At 48.5% G+C, this 23,376-nt stretch overlaps 1 protein-coding gene across 1 annotated transcript in view; it reads left to right on the plus strand.

The window, feature by feature from the left end:
- LIN7B (lin-7 cell polarity scaffold B) overlaps positions 1-22,890 on the plus strand; it is a 49,276-nt gene extending 26,386 nt beyond the window's left edge. The window contains exons 5-6 of the mRNA XM_075329397.1: positions 2,516-2,679; positions 22,091-22,890. Coding sequence (XP_075185512.1) covers positions 2,516-2,679; positions 22,091-22,112 — 186 coding nt within the window. The 3' untranslated portion in view covers positions 22,113-22,890. The remainder of the gene's footprint in view (positions 1-2,515; positions 2,680-22,090) is intronic.
- Positions 22,891-23,376: the final 486 nt, after the last annotated feature.

Here is a 23,376-nt window from a genome sequence, read left to right on the forward strand (position 1 = left end):
CCTCATCGCCCTCTGCATCATTCTGGGCATCCCAACGGACTAATTTCCGGATCAAGTCTGACCGAGTGTCAGCGTTCCTGTAGTCAATCTCTTGTATCTGGCACAGAACCTGTAGCATCAATTTACTGCTGCGGCCGTAACTCCTCTCCGGTCCTTGCCCCATGGCTGAGCTGGTGGGGTTGGACTTGGCAGCATCCGAAACCTTTATGCCTACCCTATGGCCTGCTGGGTATGCTTATGGTTGTTGAGCCCTGGACGGTGTCCGTGAACACCAGTTCTCTGCAGCTCTCCTGGATAAACCAGGCTGAGTAGTATCCCACCGCTGCCCCCAATTGTGGAGACATGGGGCTCAGTGGGTGCTCTCGTCCGCTGAACTGGCCGCCTTTAGAAAGACAGCATGGCCCAGGGCTCATCCCCACTGAACGCCGGCCTCCTTATCCGTGGGCGAAACACTACTCAGACAACACAGGGTGAGGGAATCACAATATTAAGACTTTATTGGATCCCCAAACAATTAACGGCACATAACACATAACCAGCAAAACACACAAATGTAACAGGCAACAGAGTCTCACCCTTCCGCTGGCTCACCAGGGATTAGATTGTTCGTGCATCGGGGTTTCCAGGGCCAGCTACACCGAGAAAAGAATAGTGGCAAGCGTAGGAAGCTTACCAAGCACAGCAAAGTCTGTAGCCAGGTGACCAAATTGTCCCAACCTGGGTTTCTTCCTTAAGTAGTCTCTGGTATGATGATATGATATAATCCTGGCAGCCAGGGTCGAAATCCCTAGACTGCGGTTATGGTCTCCAATCGGAATCGGAGCCCCTAGATTGAAGCCATGTAGCTAAGTGATCCTCTAGTCAGAGCCAAAGTCCCTAGACCGAGTCCACAAGGCATCCTGGTTCTGATCCCCTAGCCAGCTCCTAAGAGCTTAGACTGGATCATGCAACATCCATCGACCTTGGTGACTCCAAGCAGTCCCCTTTTATAGCTATAGCCTTCCCTTAGGATATACTGTGCCCTTATCAGATTGGTTGTACAAGGTTGCTTCTCTTATTGGATGAAGTTCAAGCTGTATACAGAATATCCCAGTAATAATGGTCAATGGCAGAAACAGCTAAGTTACATCGCATCCAGCAAACACATTGTAATACAATGGGTGTCTGGCCAACAAAAACTTCAATACTAAACTCCCAAGAGTCTTGTAGAACAATGAGGGATTATCTCCCATCTATAAACAACTGTCTTCATATCTAGCTGAATTTTAAGAAAGTTAACCCATGCTAGGCACTGAGTGTCCATGTCGTCACAGGCTCCAACCCTTCTCCGGTCCTCCTCGGATCTGCCGAGCCGTCTTCCCGTCTTCCCGTCTCCTGCTGACGGAGACCACCGTTTGCCACCTAGCCAAGGTACCAGGGCTCCGAGTCTGGCACCGTTCAACTTGAACTTCCTCTGCTGGAGCTACATCTAGCTCCAGCCCACACTCCTCTCCACTTGAACTCAAAGCTCATCTGTTTGTTTTCCCACTCCGGGCTGTCTAGACCCCTAGGTGGGCGTTCCCTTACCACCTGGTCCCGCCCACTGGTGTGGGCTTCAGGGTTTCAGGTTGGCTGTATGTCACCTAGGTGAGGGAAAGTGTTATGCGGGGGCCTATGTGTGACTACCTGGTTTTGCCAGGGCGTCACAGTAGGATGGTCACAGGCGGTTACTCGGACACTACTAGGTGGGATGGAGACAGAATCACAAATAGTACAATATTCGGATAACAGCAGACTAGCTACAGGGGCACATTACACAGGCACCTTCCAATGGGGGAGGGTGCCTTATATACCCAGTACCTGCAAGGGTCAAAGAAGGGACATCCGGGTCTGGTGGTGCTGGTCTTTTATTTAGGAATAGTGGAGAGAGTATGCGTGGACCTTGGGAACCAGATGTTAGACCTGGAAGCATGAAGGAGGAGGCGGCCGAAGCAGACCGTTGGTCCTTCAGCGCAGGGGGCAGCGGTGGTGTCGGCAGAAGTGTGGGGGAGACTTGAGAGCTGCGGGACCGGAAGGATCGATGGGGATCGGACCGGTGAGCTGGGGGTGAAGTTGGCACTCCCAGGCTGGGTCCCCTGATGGCATGATACCCTGCTGTTTGCAGACCAGTATCAAGGAACCAAAAAAGAGGTCTACAGAGGGGTATCTTTTCCTTTAGGAGAAATTTGGATAACATGTTGTAAGGGTTGGACATAGATACTTCCAATATGTGGCTCAATATACCTCATTCTTTTTCTGGAGAAGGCTCATTTCAATACCCTTTTTCCGCAAACAACAACAGTGCCCGCTGGCACCCTAGTAGTTAGGCCCTTGCAGAGTTTCTATTACATTGGCACAGCCTTAGAGTTTCCACCTTTAATGTCTGTAGGCGTCTATTAGTCCCATCTATATGCTGTCTTCGCCAATAATGTAGAGATATGCCACACCTTCGGATCAGGATACATTTACCAGGTCTCCGATATTCCCTCCCCTGCAGAGCGTAGAGGGCGAGCAGCACGAGAAGGCGGTGGAGCTTCTGAAGGCCGCACAGGGAACGGTGAAGCTGGTTGTACGCTACACACCAAAAGTGCTGGAGGAAATGGAGGCCCGCTTCGAAAAAATGAGGACGGCTCGACGTCGACAGCAGCAGAACAGCTACACGTAAGAGAAGCCTAAGCTGGTGACATGTACCTTTTGTTTCAGGTAACAGAATAAGCTGTCATGTGTGTACACGGAGAATAGCACTATTTGTGTCCAGCATATGGCTCGTATCCAGTTTCCCCCCTCTACAGGCTCTATCTCTCATTTTTAGTTGTCTCTGAGCTAGTGAGTAAAGACTAACTGCTATGATGTCTCCCATACACAGCACACAGAGACATAAAGCACTGGTGCTATCTATATAGCACACAAACAGAGTCAGCAACATGGAAGACAGAACACAGCAGTACTGAGCAGCGAGGCTGGGAAGCCAGCTCTGGGAGGAGATAACACTTGCTAAAAAGCAGAAGCAATCTCTCCGCTCCTCCTTCCCACTCCATTGACTTTAATAGGCAGTTGTAATTCGATCACTCCTCAGTGAGCTGGCAACACCTCTTGTTTTCAATAGGCAGCTGTAATCTGACACCTCAGTGAGATGGCAGTCCCTTGTTCTCAATAGGCAGCTGTAATCTGACACCTCAGGGAGTTGGCAGTAACATGTCTTGAATGGGATGCTGTAATCTGACACCTCAGTGAGATGGAAGTCAGGTCTTCAAAAGGCAGCTGTAATCTGACAACTCAGTGAGGTTGCAGTCCCTTGACCTCAATAAGCAGCTGTAGTATGACACCTCAGAGAGCTGGCAGTTTATTGTCCTTAATAAACATCTGTAGTCTGACACATAGGTAAGCTGGTAGTCCCTAGACAGCTGTAATCTGACACCTCAGGGAGTTGGCAGTGCCTTGTCCTCACTAGGCAGCTGTAATCTGACACCTCAGTGAGATGACCGTCCCTTGTCCTCAATAGGCAGCTGTAATCTGACACCTCAGTGAGATGACAGTCCTTTGTTCTCAATAGGCAGCTGTAATCTGACACCTCAGTGAGATGACAGTCCTTTGTTCTCAATAGGCAGCTGTAATCTGACGAAAGAAAAGAAAAAATATCCAGCTTCCGGAGTAATAGTAAAACTGCTGCAATTTTATTTAAGGACGTCCTTAAATAAAATTGCAGCAGTTTTACTATTACTCCGGAAGCTGGATATTTTTTCTTTTCTTTCATTGGACCCTTGCACTGTCAGAGTGTATCCTTGCATGCTGGACTTTGCCCCAGTTGAGCTGGATCACCTGGTTTCCTTCTCAGCTGTAATCTGACACCTCAGTGAGATGACAGTCCTTTGTTCTCAATAGGCAGCTGTAATCTGACACCTCAGTGAGATAACAGTCCCTTGTTCTCAATAGGCAGCTGTAATCTGACACCTCAGTGAGATAACAGTCCCTTGTTCTCAATAGGCAGCTGTAATCTGACACCTCAGTGAGATGACAGTCCTTTGTTCTCAATAGGCAGCTGTAATCTGACACCTCAGTGAGATGACAGTCCTTTGTTCTCAATAGGCAGCTGTAATCTGACGAAAGAAAAGAAAAAATATCCAGCTTCCAGAGTAATAGTAAAACTGCTGCAATTTTATTTAAGGACGTCCTTAAATAAAATTGCAGCAGTTTTACTATTACTCCGGAAGCTGGATATTTTTTCTTTTCTTTCATTGGACCCTTGCACTGTCAGAGTGTATCCTTGCATGCTGGACTTTGCCCCAGTTGAGCTGGATCACCTGGTTTCCTTCTCAGCTGTAATCTGACACCTCAGTGAGATGACAGTCCTTTGTTCTCAATAGGCAGCTGTAATCTGACACCTCAGTGAGATAACAGTCCCTTGTTCTCAATAGGCAGCTGTAATCTGACACCTCAGTGAGATAACAGTCCCTTGTTCTCAATAGGCAGCTGTAATCTGACACCTCAGTGAGATAACAGTCCCTTGTTCTCAATAGGCAGCTGTAATCTGACACCTCAGTGAGATGACAGTCCTTTGTTCTCAATAGGCAGCTGTAATCTGACACCTCAGTGAGATGACAGTCCCTTGTTCTCAATAGGCAGCTGTAATCTGACACCTCAGTGAGATAACAGTCCCTTGTTCTCAATAGTCAGCTGTAATCTGACACCTCAGTGAGATGACAGTCCTTTGTTCTCAATAGGCAGCTGTAATCTGACACCTCAGTGAGATGACAGTCCTTTGTTCTCAATAGGCAGCTGTAATCTGACACCTCAGTGAGATGACAGTCCTTTGTTCTCAATAGTCAGCTGTAATCTGACACCTCAGTGAGATGACAGTCCCTTGTTCTCAATAGGCAGCTGTAATCTGACACCTCAGTGAGATGACAGTCCCTTGTTCTCAATAGGCAGCTGTAATCTGACACCTCAGTGAGTGAGGAGGGCACTACCCCCTTGTATGGGGTCTCTTATGGCAAGAACACAGCATCAAATGCATAAAGGAGAGAAAAGAATGCCATAAAGGAAGGATCACCATATAAATATATATAATGTAATGATCTTTATTAATGTGCATTTACCCATCAACCACCTACAAAAACTAAAAACAATTAAAAATGCATCTAAATAATTCCGGGAATCCCTCAGCAATAAGTATATAGAATCAGGTAAATAGATCTAGTAACAAGTGTATATAGAATGTTCTCAGACAAACAGCGCAGATAACTGTTATCTGCAGAGGAGAAGTGTGCACATAGCAATACATGTCTCACATGTCTATATATAAGCAAATAAGGAGCCAAATCTGAGTCCTGATATATATAAGATTGTCTATAACAAACATACAAAGGAGGAAAAAGAAAAGAGACCCCACAAATAAGTCCCAGGTGAGTAGAGACCCTGCTTCATAGGAGAAATAGATCAATATAAATATCCGCGCAGCTGATGCCGCCTATGGGCAAAAATCAATTGTGACTCCTCTGTATATGCATTCATATCATCTTACAGATTAGAAAACAAGCCGTCAATGCAAAATCACAGGCATGTAATACAGACATCTATGGGTAAGGTACAGGGAGCAGGTTTGTATGTCCTCGAATAGAAAGAGCAGTGTACCAAGAAAAGTAACAACGCATATGAGCAAGATGTTCCCCACGCGTTTCGCCATAGCACTGTGCAGCTTTTTCAAGGGCAAAAAAGATGCTGGCGTGCAACATGGAGTACACTTATTCAAATCACTTAATGGTATATAAATAAGTACTTTAATGATTAGGGAGAGACCCTGCAGGTGACTCACGCCTGGTGTAACAACTACCTGCTGGAACGCCGGCCGATAATGGCGCAAATCCTGAAAGTGGCTGCTTGTATGCAAAAATTGATATGCGCATGCGGGAAGAATGAATCACAGGTGCGCATGTGGGAAGAGCGAATCACAGGTGCGCATGTGGGAAGAGCGAATCACAGGTGCGCATGTGGGAAGAGCGAATCACAGGTGCGCAGGTGGGAGGAACTAATCACAGGTGCACATGTGGGAGGAACGAATCACAGGTGCGCATGTGGGAAGAATGAATCACAGGTGCGCATGCAGGAAGAACGAATCACAGGTGCATATGCTGAAGGAACGAATCACAGGTGCGCATGCAGGAAGAACGAATCACAGGTACGCATGTGGGAAGAACGAATCACAGGTGCGCATGCGGGAAGGACGAATCACAGGTGCGCATGCGGGAAGAACGAATCACAGGTGCACATGTGGGAAGAACGAATCATAGGTGCACATGTGGGAAGAACGAATCACAGGTGCACATGTGGGAAGAACGAATCACAGGTGCACATGTGGGAAGAACGAATCACAGGTGCGCATGTGGGAAGAACGAATCACAGGTGCACATGTGGGAAGAACGAATCACAGGTGCGCATGTGGGAAGAACGAATCACAGGTGCGCATGTGGGAAGAACGAATCACCACCTAGAGATCTTAGAGAAAAACACTGAAAAAATGTACCGTTTCTTTGTCGCTCCATTGGGAGACTCAGACAATTGGGTGTATAGCTTCTGCCTCCGGAGGCCACACAAAGTATTACACTTTAAAAGTGTAACCCCTCCCCTCTGCCTATACACCCTCCCGTGGACCACGGGCTCCTCAGTTTTATGCTTTGTGTGGAAGGAGGCACACATCCACTCATGCATTCTCATATTAGTTATATCGGTTGGAAGAAAAGTGGGCCCCCACGGGGCCCCCGGCATGTTCCCTTCTCACCCCACTACGTCGGCGGTGCTGTTAAGGTTGAGGTACCCATTGCGGGTACAAAGGCCGGAGCCTCATGCCGTCTCCTTCACCATCCCTTAGTGGCTCTGGGAGAAGTGGGATCCTGACCGGTCATCCATTTACTGGGACCGTGATCCCTCCGCAGCCCCTGTGGGAATCTGCCGGACAGGAGTCTATTCATCCTCAGGGACCGGGCCCTGCATCACTAAGGTACTCTGTGTCCCCATGGGGGCTGTGCATGGAGCGACTTCTTCCGGGACGCTGCAGCAGCTGCTGATTTGTGAAGACCGGCGGACTTCCGCGCCGACCGCGCCTGCTTGTCGGCCGCGGTCTTAAATTTAGTCCCCGGCTTCATTGCGGCCTAGTAGCAAAACTCCCGCCCCCGGGCCTGCCTGTCAGGGGTAAGGGCGGGACTGCCGACCTGACGTCGGATGTGAGGGCCGGAGCATCCTGTATGTTTCCTCCCCCCTCACTGATCACTGTGGGGACCCCAGATTCCCGCACTTTTCTAGCGCCGCCCACGGCTCCACTCCTCCCCAGAGAGCTCCGGCAGCCATTTTTTTGGCATTCTGCCGGTGGAGGATTACCAGGAAAGAGCTCTGCAGCTCTGGGAGGCCTAAGGCAGGGAATCTGGAGGACACACACTCCGCTTTTTAGCGGTCGGTAAGCCACACCGGTCACCCGGTGCTGGTCCCCTTAGGGTGCCGGAATAGATACTATATATATATATATATACTTCTGTTCGGTCGGGCTATATACCTTTTCCCATATACCCTCAGTGATCACTCTCCTAGGAGACAACAGCATGTCGTCCACAAGGAGCAAGGGTGCTAAGGCACAGGGTTTTTTTGCGACCTGTACCTCTTGTGCGGCTATGTTACCTGCGGGTTCCACCTACCCTCACTGTGAGCAATGCTCGACCCCTGTTTTGCTTGCTCAGCCGGAGCCTCGGTCACTAGTGGGCCCCTCGGCTCAGGTAGACCCCCCTGCTCCCCCTGTCCAGGCGGCAGGGACAGAGTTTGCCGTTTTTGCTGAGAAACTCTCTGAGTCAATTTCACAATCCATGGCTCAGTCTATGGACAAATGGTCTGCCAAGCTGCTAGAAGCTTTGCAGTCCAGACCGGTCCTTACACAGGCCCCAGGCCCTGTTGGATCGTCGCCTCCAGGCCCCTCTCGGTCCACGCCGCAGCGCGCTCCCAGGGGGGGCCCTAGGTCTCACGTGGAGGACTCCTGCCCGGAACACAGTCCCAGACCGGCTAAGCGGGCTCGATGGGAATCTTCCCCGACTTCTTCACGCTGCTCGGGGTCCCAGCTTGAGGACTCTCTGGAGGACGAGGCGGACGTCGCAGCTCAGGGCTCTGACCCTGACGTTGCTCTCAATCTTGATACACCTGAAGGGGACGCCTTAGTAAATGACCTTATCTCGTCCATCAACCAGGTGTTAGATCTATCTCCCCCACCTCCACCTGTAGAGGAGTCGACTTCTCAGCAGGAGAAACACCAGTTTCGGTTCCCTAAACGTACACGGAGTGCGTTTTTCGATCACTCTAACTTCAGAGATGCTGTCCAGAAGCCCAGAGCGGTTCCGGACAAGCGCTTCACTAAGCGCCTTACTGACACGCGTTACCCCTTCCCCTCTGACGTAGTTAAGGGTTGGGCTCAATGTCCCAAGGTGGATCCTCCAGTCTCTAGATTGGCGGCTAGATCTGTGGTATCGGTTGCAGATGGCTCATCGCTAAAAGATGCCACTGACAGGCAGATAGAGCTCCTGATGAAATCCATCTATGAAGCCACGGGCGCGTCTTTTGCCCCGGCTTTTGCAGCCGTGTGGGCACTCCAAGCTATCTCAGCTTGTTTGGCTGAGATTAATGCGGTCACACGTAATTCTGCTCCGCAGGTTGCGTCTTTGACTTCTCAGGCGTCAGCTTTTTCTTCCTACGCCATGAACGCAGTCCTAGACTCTGCTAGCCGTACAGCGGTGGCATCCGCTAATTCTGTGGCAGTCCGCAGGGCCATGTGGCTGCGCGAATGGAAGGCAGACTCGGCTTCCAAGAGGTTCTTAACCGGTTTGCCGTTTTCTGGCGAACGATTGTTTGGCGAACGATTGGATGAGATTATTAAGGAATCCAAGGGAAAGGACTCCTCCTTACCCCAATCCAAACCTAAGAGACCTCAGCAACGGAAAATACAATCGAGGTTTCGGTCCTTTCGTCCCTCCGCCAAGCCCCAATCCTCTTCGTCCAGCAGGCCGGAGAAAGGCCAGAGGAACTCCTATGCGTGGCGGGCTAAGTCACGCCCCCAAAAAGCCGCCAGAGGCAATGCCTCCAAGGCGGCCTCTTCATGACTCTCGGCATCCCCGAACGGCATCCTCGGTCGGTGGCAGGCTCTCCCGCTTTTGCGACGTCTGGTGGCCACATGTTCAAGACCGATGGGTGAGAGACATTCTGTCTCACGGTTACAGGATAGAGTTCAGCTCTCGTCCTCCGACTCATTTCTTCAGAACCTCTCCTCCCCCCGATCGGGCCGACGCACTTTTTCAGGCGGTGGACGCTCTGAAGACAGAAGGAGTTGTGATCCCTGTTCCCCCTCAGGAACATGGTCGCGGCTTTTACTCCAACTTGTTCGTGGTGCCAAAGAAGGACGGTTCATTCCGTCCCGTTCTGGACCTCAAACTACTCAACAGACATGTGAGCACCAGACGGTTTCGGATGGAATCTCTCCGCTCGGTCATCGCATCGATGTCACAAGGAGACTTCCTAGCATCGATCGACATCAAGGATGCTTATCTCCATGTGCCGATCGCACCCGAACATCAACGCTTCTTGCGTTTCGCCATCGGGGACGAACACCTTCAGTTCGTGGCATTGCCTTTCGGCCTAGCGACAGCCCCACAGGTGTTCACCAAGGTCATGGCATCCGTTGTGGCGGTCCTACACTCTCGGGGCCACTCGGTGATTCCCTACTTAGACGATCTCCTAGTCAGGGCACCTTCTCAGGCGGCGTGTCAAAACAGCCTTACTGTAGCTCTGGCGACTCTCCAGCAGTTCGGGTGGATCATCAACTTCCCAAAATCCAAGTTGACACCGACCCAATCACTGACTTACCTCGGGATGGAGTTTCATACACAGTCAGCGGTAGTCAAGCTACCGCTGGACAAACAGCTTTCTCTGCAGGCAGGGGTGCAATCACTTCTTCGGGGTCAGTCACACCCCTTAAGGCGCCTCATGCACTTCCTGGGGAAGATGGTGGCAGCAATGGAGGCAGTGCCCTTCGCGCAATTCCATCTGCGGCCACTCCAGTGGGACATTCTCCGCAAATGGGACAGGAGGTCGACTTCCCTCGACAGGAACGTCTCGCTTTCCCTTGCAACCAAGACGTCTCTTCAGTGGTGGCTCCTTCCCAATTCTCTATCGCAGGGAAATTCCTTCCTACCCCCAACCTGGGCTGTGGTCACCACGGACGCGAGCCTGTCAGGGTGGGGAGTGGTGTTCCTCCACCACAGGGCTCAGGGAACCTGGACTCCGGTAGAGTCATCCCTTCAGATCAATATTCTGGAGATAAGGGCAGTGTATCTAGCCCTATTGGCTTTTCATCGGTGGCTGGAGGGCAGGCAGATCCGTATCCAGTCGGACAACGCCACTGCCGTCGCATACATCAACCACCAAGGCGGCACTCGCAGTCGTCAAGCCTTCCAGGAAGTCCGACGGATTCTGCAGTGGGTGGAAGCCACAGCCTCCACCATCTCCGCAGTTCACATCCCGGGCGTAGAAAACTGGGAAGCAGATTTTCTCAGTCGTCAGGGCATGGACGCGGGGGAATGGTCTCTTCACCCAGACGTGTTTCGAGTGATCTGTCGCCGCTGGGGAACGCCGGACGTCGATCTTATGGCATCACGGCACAACCACAAAGTCCCGGCATTCATAGCCCGGTCTCAGGATCACAGAGCTCTGGCGGCGGACGCATTAGTTCAGGATTGGTCGCAGTTTCGACTGCCTTATGTATTTCCTCCTCTGGCGATGCTGCCCAGAGTGTTACGCAAGATCAGGTCCGACTGCCGTCGCGCCATTCTCGTCGCTCCAGATTGGCCGAGGCGGTCGTGGTATCCGGATCTGTGGCATCTCACGGTGGGTCAACCGTGGGCGCTTCCAGACCGCCCAGACTTGCTGTCACAAGGGCCGTTTTTCCATCTGAATTCTGCGGCCCTCAACCTGACTGTGTGGCCATTGAGTCCTGGCTCCTAGCGTCTTCAGGGTTATCTCAGGATGTCATTGCCACCATGAGACAGGCCAGGAAACCAACGTCCGCCAAGATCTATTACAGGTCTTGGAGGATCTTCTTATCCTGGTGTTCTGATAATGGTTTTACTCCCTGGCCTTTTGCCTTACCCACTTTTCTTTCATTCCTTCAATCCGGAATGGACAAGGGTTTTTCACTCGGTTCTCTCAAGGGACAAGTATCGGCGCTATCCGTATTTTTTCAAAAGCGTCTGGCCAGGCTTCCGCAGGTCCGCACGTTCCTGCAGGGAGTTTGCCACATAGTCCCACCTTACAAGCGTCCGCTGGAACCCTGGGACCTTAACAGGGTGCTAACGGTTCTTCAGAAACCACCTTTCGAGCCGCTGCGGGATGTCTCTTTATCACGTCTTTCGCAGAAGGTGGCATTTCTAGTGGCAGTTACATCACTACGTAGAGTGTCGGAGCTGGCAGCTCTGTCATGCAAAGCCCCCTTCCTGGTTTTTCACCAGGATAAGGTGGTTCTGCGTCCTGTTCCGGAATTTCTCCCTAAGGTGGTATCTCCTTTTCATCTCAATCAGGATATCTCCTTACCTTCATTTTGCCCTAATCCAATTCACCAATGTGAAAAGGATTTGCACTCATTAGATCTAGTGAGAGCACTCCGGTTCTACGTGTCTCGCACGGCGCACCTGCGCCGTTCAGATGCGCTCTTTGTCCTTGTCGCTGGCCAGCGTAAGGGTTCGCAGGCTTCCAAGTCAACCTTGGCTCGGTGGATCAAGGAACCGATTCTTGAAGCCTACCGTTCTTCGGAGCTTCCGCTTCCTTCGGGGCTGAAAGCCCATTCTACCAGAGCCGTGGGTGCGTCCTGGGCATTGCGGCACCGGGCTACGGCTCAGCAGGTGTGTCAGGCAGCTACCTGGTCTAGTCTGCACACTTTCACGAAACACTATCAAGTGCATACCTATGCTTCGGCAGACGCCAGTCTAGGTAGGCGAGTCCTTCAGGCGGCGGTTGCCCACCTGTAAGAGGGGGTCGTTTCGGCTCTTTTTATCGAGGTATTCTTTTACCCACCCAGGGACTGCTTTTGGACGTCCCAATTGTCTGGGTCTCCCAATGGAGCGACAAAGAAGAAGGGAATTTTGTTTACTTACCGTAAATTCCTTTTCTTCTAGCTCCTATTGGGAGACCCAGCACCCGCCCCTGTTCCCTTCGGGCTGGTTGTTCTTTTGTGTACACATGTTGTTCATGTTGAATTGTTCTTTTGGTTCATGGTCTTCAGTTCTCCGAACATCCTTCGGATTGAATTTACCTTAGACCAATTTATAAGTTTCCTCCTTCCTGCTTTTGCACCAAAACTGAGGAGCCCGTGGTCCACGGGAGGGTGTATAGGCAGAGGGGAGGGGTTACACTTTTAAAGTGTAATACTTTGTGTGGCCTCCGGAGGCAGAAGCTATACACCCAATTGTCTGGGTCTCCCAATAGGAGCTAGAAGAAAAGGAATTTACGGTAAGTAAACAAAATTCCCTTCATTTTCCAGATTGTAAGACGCACTTTTTTCCCCTAAAACTGGGGAAAAATGGGGGGGTATCTTATAATCCGGATATGGCTTACCGGAGCCGCGGTGGTGGAGCGGGGTGCTAGAAGGCGGGGTCAGAAATGCTGAGGGTGTCAGTGCAGTGTCATGGTAGCAGCGGGCACCGGATCTGACCGCGGGCTCTATTGAATCACCCACGGTTGATGCAATGAACTTAAAGAAAATGGCTGCAGAAGCAACGCGTGCACACATTGACGCGATGGACTTCAAGAAAATGGCCGTGGAGACCTGTCTGCACACGCACCGCCTTCGCGGCCATTTTCTTGAAGTCCATCGAGTCAACCATGTTTGTTCTCACCCACAAAGCTCTCCACAGTGCGGCACCCCCCTACATCTCCACCCTCCTCTCTATCACCACAAAGCTCTCCACAGTGCGGCACCCCCCTACATCTCCACCCTCCTCTCTATCACCACAAAGCTCTCCACAGTGCGGCACCCCCCTACATCTCCACCCTCCTCTCTATCACCACAAAGCTCTCCACAGTGCGGCACCCCCTACATCTCCACCCTCCTCTCTGTCTATCATCCCACCCGTTCTCTACGCTCTGCAAATGGCTTTTGACTAACGTCCTCACTAATCCGAACCTCCAACTTCCAGATCCAACACTTCTTCGAGCTGCACCAATCCTCTGGAACGCTCTACCCCAAGAAGCTAGGACAAATCACAACTTACTCAGCTTCAGATGCTCCCTAAAAACACATCTTTTTAGGGCAGCCTATCACACTCCCTAGCCGAACTAAATTCACATAGTCCCTCCACGACGTCTCAGAACATAACCCCACGTCAAACTCCACCGCGCCCAAATGCATCTCAAAGTTCTGGCCAACTGGTCCAGGAAGCCATTATCTATCCCCCATGAGATGGCTGGATTGTCATTGTAAATAAGCACTTGTACCCTGCCCCCCCATCTCATTGTAGATTGTAAGCTCTCACGAGCAGGGTTGTGTTTTTTCCATACTCCAATTATTGTATTTTCTATAACTGTTACTTATTTGTATATGATCCTCCTGAATTGTAAAGCGCTGCGGAATATGTTGGCGCTATAGAAATAAAGATTTATTATTTATTGATTCAATGGAGTCCGCAGTCAGATAAGGCACCCAGTGCTGCAGTGACACCCAGACACCCTGTCCTGTGACCCTACTGAGTCCTCCACTACAGTGACACCACTGCTGCATGCTGGCAGATCAATGGCGCCCGCTACAATACCCCCGATCTCGTAGTATTGCTGACCTTCCTGAGCCGCAACACCCCCTCCTCTAAGCCCGCAGCATCGCCCTGCCCCCTGTGACTTTCCTGAGCCGTTCCGCCACCGCCCCCACCTCCGGGTGAGCATTAGGATTAACACTAGAACTACTGAGGTAGTCATTTTGACTACTTTGCACCATGTATTTCTATATAGGTGTCACGAGTCCAGTAGTTCTAGTGTTAAGACACACTAGAATTATAAAACGTGATTTGTTCTTCCACATGCGCACCTGTGATTCGTTCTCCCCACATGAGCACCTGTTATTCGTGCTTCCCGCATGCGCACCTGTGATTTGTTCTTCCTGAATGTGCACCTGTGATTCGTTCTCCCCACATGAGCACCTTTGATTCGTTCTTCCCGCATGCGCACCTGTGATTTGTTCTTCCCACATGCGCACCTGTGATTCGTTCTTCCCACATGCACACCTGTGATTCGTTCTTCCCGCATGCGCACCTGTTTTTCGTGCTTCCCGCATGCGCACCTGTGATTTGTTCTTCCCGCATGTGCACGTGTTATTCGTGCTTCCCGCATGCGCACCTTTGATTCATTCTTCCACATACGCACCTGTGATTTGTTCTTCCCACATGCACACCTGTGATTTGTTCTTCCACATGCGGACCTGTGATTCGTTCTCCCCACATGAGCACCTGTTATTCGTGCTTCCCGCATGCGCACCTGTGATTTGTTCTTCCTGAATGTGCACCTGTGATTCGTTCTCCCCACATGAGCACCTTTGATTCGTTCTTCCCGCATACGCACCTGTGATTTGTTCTTCCCACATGCGCACCTGTGATTCGTTCTTCCCACATGCGCACCTGTGATTCGTTCTTCCCGCATGCGCACCTGTTATTCGTGCTTCCCGCATGCGCACCTGTGATTTGTTCTTCCCGCATGCGCACCTGTTATTCGTGCTTCCCGCATGCGCACCTTTGATTCATTCTTCCACATACGCACCTGTGATTCGTTCTTCCCACATGCGCACCTGTGATTCATTTTTCCCGCATGCGCACCTGTGATTCATTCTTCCCACATGCACATATCAATTTTTGAGTATGAGCAGCTACTTCCAGGATTCGTGCCATTATCCACCACCGTTCAAGCAGGTAGTTGTTACACCAGGTGTGATTCACCTGCAGGGTCGCTCCCTAATCATTAAAGTACTTATTCAAATCACCTAATGGTATATAAATAAGTGTACTCCATGTTGCACACCAGTATCTCTTTTGCCTTTGAAAAAGCTGCACAGAGCTGCGGCGAAACGCGTGGGGAACATCTTGCTCATATGCGTTGTTACTTTTCTTGGTACACTGCTCTTTCTATTCGAGGACATACAAACCTGCTCCCTGTACCTTACCCATAGATGTCTGTATTACATGCCTGTGATTTTGCATTGACGGCTTGTTTTCTAATCTGTGAGATGATATGAATGCATACACAGAGGAGTCGCAATTGATTTTTGCCCATAGGTGGCATCAGCTGCGCGGATATTTATATTGATCCATTTCTCCTATGAATCAGGGTCTCTACTCACCTGGGACTTATTTGTGGGGTCTCTTTTCTTATTCGTCCTTTGTATATTTGTTATAGACAATCTTACATATATCAGGACTCAGATTTGGCTCCTTATTTGCTTAGATATAGACATGTGAGACACGTATTGCTATGTGCACACTTCTCCTCTGCTGATAACAGTTATCTGCGCTGTTTGTCTGAGAACATTCTGTATACACTTGTTACTAGATCTATATACCTGATTCTATATACTTATTGCTGAGGGATACCCGGCATTATTTGGATACATTTTTATTGTTTTTCAATTTTATACGTGGGTGATGTGTACACTTTAATAAAGATCATTACATTATATATATTTATATGGTGATCCTTGCTTTATGGCATTCTTTTCTCTCCTTTATGCATTTGATAGAGCGTTCCCACTAGGTAATCGGACTGAACCCACCGCATCTTGCATCACGCGCTGTTCCAGCGTGTGGATTCCCCCTGCTCTCCGGCGGCTGCTGTGCTTTAGGAACCCGAGCTGGGCGCAAGCCACACGTGATCATCCGGAGCTGTGCAGGGTGCACAACCACAAGAGGTGAGCTGAATCACACTCACCCCTTTCTTGTTCTGTAGCAGATTCACACAGGAACGCTTTCCTTTCTTATGCACATTATTTGCTGTGGTGGCACATGCGAAATAGTGTCCTGATGACTTTTGCAAGAGCCTGAATATCCATCTGCGCATGCGCCGACTTTGGGAATGACAGCGCCTGCACAAAATATCAGTTTGTTTGACCTGGATCCCATCCCACATCAAGCAAAGGCGCTGTCATTCCCTGGGATTCTGAATTTTATGTAACGTTTTTATGACTTTGCAAAAGCCTGACTATCCATCTGCACATGCGCCGACTTTGGGAATGACTCCTTCTGCTTAAGATGTCAATTGGTTTAACCTGTTATCAAACGCAGGTGTAGTCATTCCCTGGGGTGGTGAATTACAAGTAACGTCCTGATGAAGCGCCTGAAAATCCATCTGCGCATGCGCTGACTTTGGGAATGACTGCACCTGCGTGAAATGTCATTTTTTAAACCTGGTTCCCCAGCCAACATCAAGCGCAGGCGCAGTCATTCCCTGGGGTGGTGAATTCCAAATAACGTCCTGATGACTTTTGCAAAAACCTGAATATCCATCTGCGCATGTGCCAACTTTGGGAATGCCTCCTTCTGCTCAAGATGTCAATTTGTTTGACCTGTTATCAAGCAAAAACACAGTCCTTCCCTGGGGTGTGAATGCTAAATAATGTCCTGATTACTTTGCAAGAGCCTGAATATCCATCTGTGCATGTGCCAACTTTGGGAATGCCCGAGCAAGTTGTCACATTGTTTGACGTGGATCCCCAGCTGACATCAAGCAAAGGCGCAGTCTTTCCCTGGGGTGGTGAATTCCAAGTAACGTCCTGATGACTTTGCTAGAACCTAAATATCCATCTGTGCATGTGCCGACTTTGGGAATGATGGTGCCTGCAGAAAATGTCAATTTGTTTGACCTGGATCCCCATCCGACATCAAGCCCAGGCGCAGTCATTCCCTGGGATTCTGAATTTTATGTAACATCCTTATGCCTGAATATCCATCTGCGGATGTGCCGACTTTGGGAATGATTGCGCCTGCGCAAGTTGTCAAATTGTTTGACGTGGATCACCAGCTGAAATCAAGCGAAGGCGCAGTCATTCCCTGGTAATGTCCTGATGACTTTGCAGTAGCCTGAATATCCATCTGCGCATGCGCAGACTTTGGGAATGACTCCTTCTGCTCAAGATGTCAATTTGTTTGACCTGTTATCAAGTGCAAACACAGTCATTTCCTCTGGTGGGCATGCTATGTAATGCCCTGATTACTGTGCAAGAGCCAGAATATCTATCTGCGCATGCACTTACTTTGGCAATGAGTGCCCCTGCACAAGTTGTCACATTGTTTGACATGGATCCCCAGCTGATATCAAGCGCAGGCACAGTCATTCCCTGGGATGGTGAATTCCAAGTAATGTCCTGATGACTTTGCTAAAACCTAAATATCCATCTGCGCATGTGCCGACTTTGGGAATGATGGCACCTGCAAAAAATGTCAATTTGTTTGACCTGGATTCCCATCCAACATCAAGCCCAGGCGCAGTCATTCCCTGGGATTCTGAATTTTATGTAACATCCTTATGCCTGAATATCCATCTGCGGATGTGCCGACTTTGGGAATGATTGTGCCTGCGCAAGTTGTCAAATTGTTTGACGTGGATCCCCAGCTGACATCAAGCGAAGGTGCAGTCATTCCCTGGGGTGGTAAATTCCAAGTAATGTACTGATGACTTTGCAGTAGCCTGAATATCCATCTGCGCATGCGCAGACTTTGGGAATGACTCCTTCTGCTCAAGATGTCAATTTGTTTGACCTGTTATCAAGTGCAAACACAGTCATTCCCTGGGGTGGGAATGCTAAGTAATATCCTGATTACTTTGCAAGAGCCTGAATATCCATCTGCACATGCGCCGACCTTGGGAATGACTGCACCTGCGCAAGATGTCAATTTGTTTGACCTGTTATCAAGCGCAGTCGCAGTTATTCCCTGAGGTGGTGCTTTCTAAGTAGTATCCTGATGACTTTGTAAGAGAGCCTGAAAATCCATCTGCTCATTCACTGACTTGGGAATGACTGCACCTGCGCGAGATGTCAGTTTCTTTGACTTGGTTTCCCAGCCGACATCATGAGAAGACGCGGTTATTCCCTGGGGTGGTGCATTCTAAATAACACCCTAATGACTTTGCAAGAGACTGAATATCCAACTGCGCATGCGCTGACTTTGGGAATGACTGCGCCTGCGCAAGATGTCAGTTTCATTGACCTGGTTCCCAGTTGACATCAAGCACAGGCACAGTCATGCCCTGGGGTGGTAACGTCGTGATGACTTTGCAAGACGTGTGCATGCGCCAACCCTGAGAACAATGGTACCTGTATAAGATGTCAACTTTTGTAATGTGCTTCTTGCGAAGGCGCCATCATTCTGGAGGCCACTCGTTTGCAGTAATGTTGTGATGACTTTGCAAGAGCTTGAATATCCCATCTACGCATGCGCCGCCTTTGAAATGACTGTGCCTGCGCAAGACTTTAGCTGAGGGAAGTAGGTCACAAGACCGGTACTGGGAGGAGGAAGAGGCTGGAGAGCTGTAAGTGTAGACCTGCACCTGTGAGCCCACTTGATATCTCTTGGCTCATTTCCCTTCCATTGTCTATACCTGCTGTTCAAATATTTAATCATCAACTTATACAATGTATTTCCCATCTTCCACCGCATTGAGAACATCATTGGGCCGCGCCGTTCTGCAACAACACTTCACTTCTGCACCATTTACCTTTCCTTCTGCTTCACTTATGATCCTGCTCACGAACACATATTGTAATTTCCAGGAAAATTGTTAAAGGGTAAAAGATGTAGAATATTATACACAAGCGAAGCTCCGTAAATAATATATATATATGTATATATATGCTTTACGATACAATATTAGATGAGTTGATATACTATTGGCTAAAGTAGATCTGAAGCCTCCGTCACTCCAGCTCTATTCCCCGTCCAGTTCCACCTCCTTTACCTGAAGTTACACAGCATAGAGTCTGACAGTCAGGCAGGAGGAGGTGGTGCTGGCCGGGAGATAGAGCTGGAGTGACGGAGGCGTCAGTGCTAATGACGTCTTTTGCTCAATACACACAGACTATTCACCAGATGGAGCCGACACCTGATCCACCATGATTAACTGAAGGATAGCCATACATGTTAAGATTGTAATGAGTGGGTTTTCTATCTCTTTAGGTGTTGTAAAACGTCAACTTCCGGCATTTCCGGCAGCGTTGTCAGTTCCTAATGGGAGTTATAGCTTCACCACAGCTGGAGAGTCACAGCCTGGGAAATAGTGCCCTAAAATACAAGAGTTTGTCTGATAAGAATTATATCAGGATATCTATTATCAGAGAAATATGTTTCTTTCTCCACTTATGAGACTCTTTTCCCCTCTGTTTCATGAACTTATCAATCAGCTCAAATCCTTCCTGGTCAAAAATAGGAAGAGTGCCAATTCACTGAGGTATCAGATTATTGCTGCCTATGGAAGTCTATGGAGAAGGTGTAGCTTTAATTTATTTAAGTTAATTATATATTTATAGACCTATTAATTCCACAGCACTTTACAGATGTGATTATCACATTTGGTGCGTAAGGGGAAACCGGAAACCGGAAAACCGTCAGAGACAGGGAGAACATACAAACTCCTTGCAGATTCTGTCCTTGTTGGGATTAGAATCCAGGACCTCAGCGTTGAAAGACTGTATTGCTAACCACTGAGCCACGATAATGTCCTATTTGTAGAGACACGAGGGGCAGTGGGTGCTTTCGTACACTGGCCTGGCTGTCCTCAGAAAGACTGCATGGACCAGGGCTCATCCCACTGCTGCCACCAGTTGTGGAGATCTGATGGTCAGTGCTCTTGTCCGCTGGCCTGGGTGTCTTCAGAAAGACTTCACGGACAAAGGCTCATCCCACTGCTGCCACTAGTTGTGGAGATCCGATGATCAGTGGGTGCTCTTGTCCGCTGGCCTGGGTGTCTTCAGAAAGACTGCACGGACAAAGGATCATACCACTGCTGCCACCAGTTGTGGAGACCTGATGGTCAGTGGGTGCTCTTGTCCGCTGGTCTGGGTGTCTTCAGAAAGACTGCACGGACAAAGGCTCATCCCACTGCTGCCACCAGTTGTGGAGACCTGATGGTCAGTGGGTGCTCTTGTCCGTTGGTCTGGGTGTCTTCAGAAAGACTGCATGGACAAAGGCTCATCCCACTGCTGCCACCAGTTTTGGAGACCTGATGGTCAGTGGGTGCTCTTGTCCGCTGGTCTGGGTGTCTTCAGAAAGACTGCAAGGACAAAGGCTCATCCCACTGCTGCCACCAGTTGTGGAGACCTGATGGTCAGTGGGTGCGCTTGTCCGTTGGTCTGGGTGTCTTCAGAAAGACTACAAGGACAAAGGCTTATCCCACTGCTGCCACCAGTTCTGGAGACACGATGATCAGTGGGTGCTCTTGTCCGCTGGCCTGGGTGTCTTCAGAAAGACTGCACGGACAAAGGCTCATCCCACTGCTGCCACCAGTTTTGGAGACCCGATGATCAGTGGATGCTCTTGTCCACTGGCCTGGGTGTCTTCAGAAAGACTGCACGGACAAAGGCTCATCCCACTGCTGCCACCAGTTGTGGAGACCCAATGGTCAATGGGTGCTCTTGTCCATTGGTCTGGGTGTCTTCAGAAAGACTGCAAGGACAAAGGCTCATCCCACTGCTGACACCAGTTGTGGAGACCCAATGATCAGTGGGTACTCTTGTCTGCTGGCCTGGGTGTCTTCAGAAAGACTGCACGGACAAAGGCTCATCCCACTGAACGCCCGCACTCCTTCCCCGTGGGTAGAACACTACTCAGACAACACAGGTTTAGGGAATCACACATTGGTAAGACTTTATTGGTTTATCAACAGGCAAAAACATATTGTACATTCCCAGAAAGAACAAAAGACGGTACAAGCAACAGAGTCTCACCCTTTCTCTTGCCCACCAGGGATTAGAATCTTTGTGACTTCGGGGCTTCTAGGACAACCCAGTCCAGCAGCACCCTGATTTTGGCGGGCACCCACTGAGGAAATATAGTGGCAAGCTTAGGAAGCTGACCTAAGATATGTAGCCAGGTGACTGAGAAGTCCCAACCTTGGGCTCAGGGTTAAGTAGTGAAGCAGTTCTGTGTTCCTTCAGCTGGAACCGTGGATCCTGGGCTGAAATTCTGTAGAATATCCAAAGTGAAGCAGTTCTGTGTTTCCTCAGTCAGAACTGATGCTCTTGGGCTGAGATGATGTAGAATCCTTTTTAAGTGAAGCAGTTCAGTGATTGCCCCAGCTGGAACCGAAGCTCCTCGTCTGGGGTCATGTATCATTTAAACCTGGTGACAGAAGTATGGCCCTTTTACACCACTCAGTTCTCTTATAGAATTGGTGGAGATAGCTGCTCTCCTCTTTGGTCGCAAGTTCAATCCGACTGCATTTGTTTCCTCTGAATTATGTAGTAAAAAGGGCTGAGGAAATACACATTTACAGACAATAGGGCTCCGATCAGTCTGAGAAGAGACAATGGTTGATTTAACAAAGGACCCATACGTCTGGCCTAATTAAGAACAGTTCACCCCACACACAAGTGGCCAGACGCTGTGCCATCAAACCATTTATTTCTGTCTTTGTTTTTTAACTTTACTTGGGTGTAAAAGTTTGAGTAATTCCATAATCTATCTTTTTCACAAAGCTCCAGTTATCTTACATCACTTCATACAATCACAGAATTCTAGTGAGCGCTAACAATATATTTATTTTTACGGCCTCACCTTACTGTTCCAGTTGCCCACAATTAGAAAAACATGGCCAATTTTCCCTAAAACGGCAATGCAGCTCTGCCTTATGACCGTCAATGGAGCTCAGCTGCAATACTGAAAACAACCTATGCACAGGGGAGGCGCTCTTTGCAAAAAAATATATTTTTTTTGTTTAAACATCTGTAAGTGCTTAGGCTAACAGTTCTTTTGTTATATATAGTAACATTATTTTGCATTTTTACTAACTAACATTTTCTCTTTCCTTCCAGGTCTCTTGAGTCTCGAGGATAATAGTATTTCGTCACATACATTCCAGCAAAAATCCTGAGCTCCGGACCCTCCACTATGTATTTATTGGCACAACTCATGTCTGATCTGTGTACAGTATTTATTTCAGTTGTGTTTGTACGAGATGGTGTGCGGAGGATGTTGTGAGCAGGTTTGGGTGAAAACAGAATGTTTTTGATTTTTTAGTATTTTTTTTTTAATGAGTAAAGGGAAGAAGGTTTGGGAAACTAAACAGTAATGTCTTAAGACGGTGGCTCACACATGTTTATTGGAAGTGCGCTGGCTATACACTGAGATAGCTGTCGACTGAACATTCCTTGGTCAGACGGCTACCTTTCCCAACTGTTCATGTGTTTTCAATAGTGAAAGAGGAAAAAGCCACCGCCAGACATCTCTGGCAGCAGCTTTTCTTCCTAGAATGCAAATCGGCGTCAAAATTCAAAATGCCCGATCCTACTTGTACATGACTCTTGAGGTGGAGTCAGAGGCCCAAAATCCGTCGGTTCCGATGCCTTTTATTTATTGCCTTAAAGGGAGTTTTCCAACTATGGGGCAATGTTTAATATTATTCTTTAAATACATGTATTTTGATCTAAAAATCATTTTTGCAATTGGGTTTGATTAAAAATTTTGCACCGTTTGGCTTTTACAGGCTCTTTGATTCCCTGCGTGTTCAACTTTGATGTGGTCTGTGATCATAAATCCACATTCAACTTTGATGTGGCCTGTGATCATAAATCCACATTCAACTTTGATGTGGCCTGTGATCATAAATCCACATTCAACTTTGATGTGGTCTGTGGTCATAAATCAGCTTAAAATAAATAAATTAAAAAAAAACAAAATTAAAATTTTTATATATATATATATATATATATATATATATATATATATATATATATACATATAATTTTTGAATTTTTTTTTTGTTTATTTATTTTAAGCTTATTTCAGCTGATTTATGACCACAGACCACATCAAAGTTGAATGTGGATTTATGATCACAGGCCACATCAAAGTTGAGCATGCAGGGAATCAAAGAGCCTGTAAAAGCCAAACGGTGCAAAATTTTTAATTAAACCCAATGACAAAAATTATTTTTTTTTTAGGTAAAAATACATGATGAAGAAATAAAAATGTCAACAAAAGTGGATAACCCCTTTAAGAGGAAAATCTCTGCCAAGATGGTGTCTCGTAGATAGAGCTTTGGTGGGCCCATTGGGGTGTACACTTTGAATAGTTCTCCATAGTTATTGCTTAATATTAA

The sequence above is a fragment of the Anomaloglossus baeobatrachus genome, chromosome 11 (assembly GCF_048569485.1).
Source record: "Anomaloglossus baeobatrachus isolate aAnoBae1 chromosome 11, aAnoBae1.hap1, whole genome shotgun sequence".
Classification (NCBI taxonomy): domain Eukaryota; kingdom Metazoa; phylum Chordata; class Amphibia; order Anura; family Aromobatidae; genus Anomaloglossus; species Anomaloglossus baeobatrachus.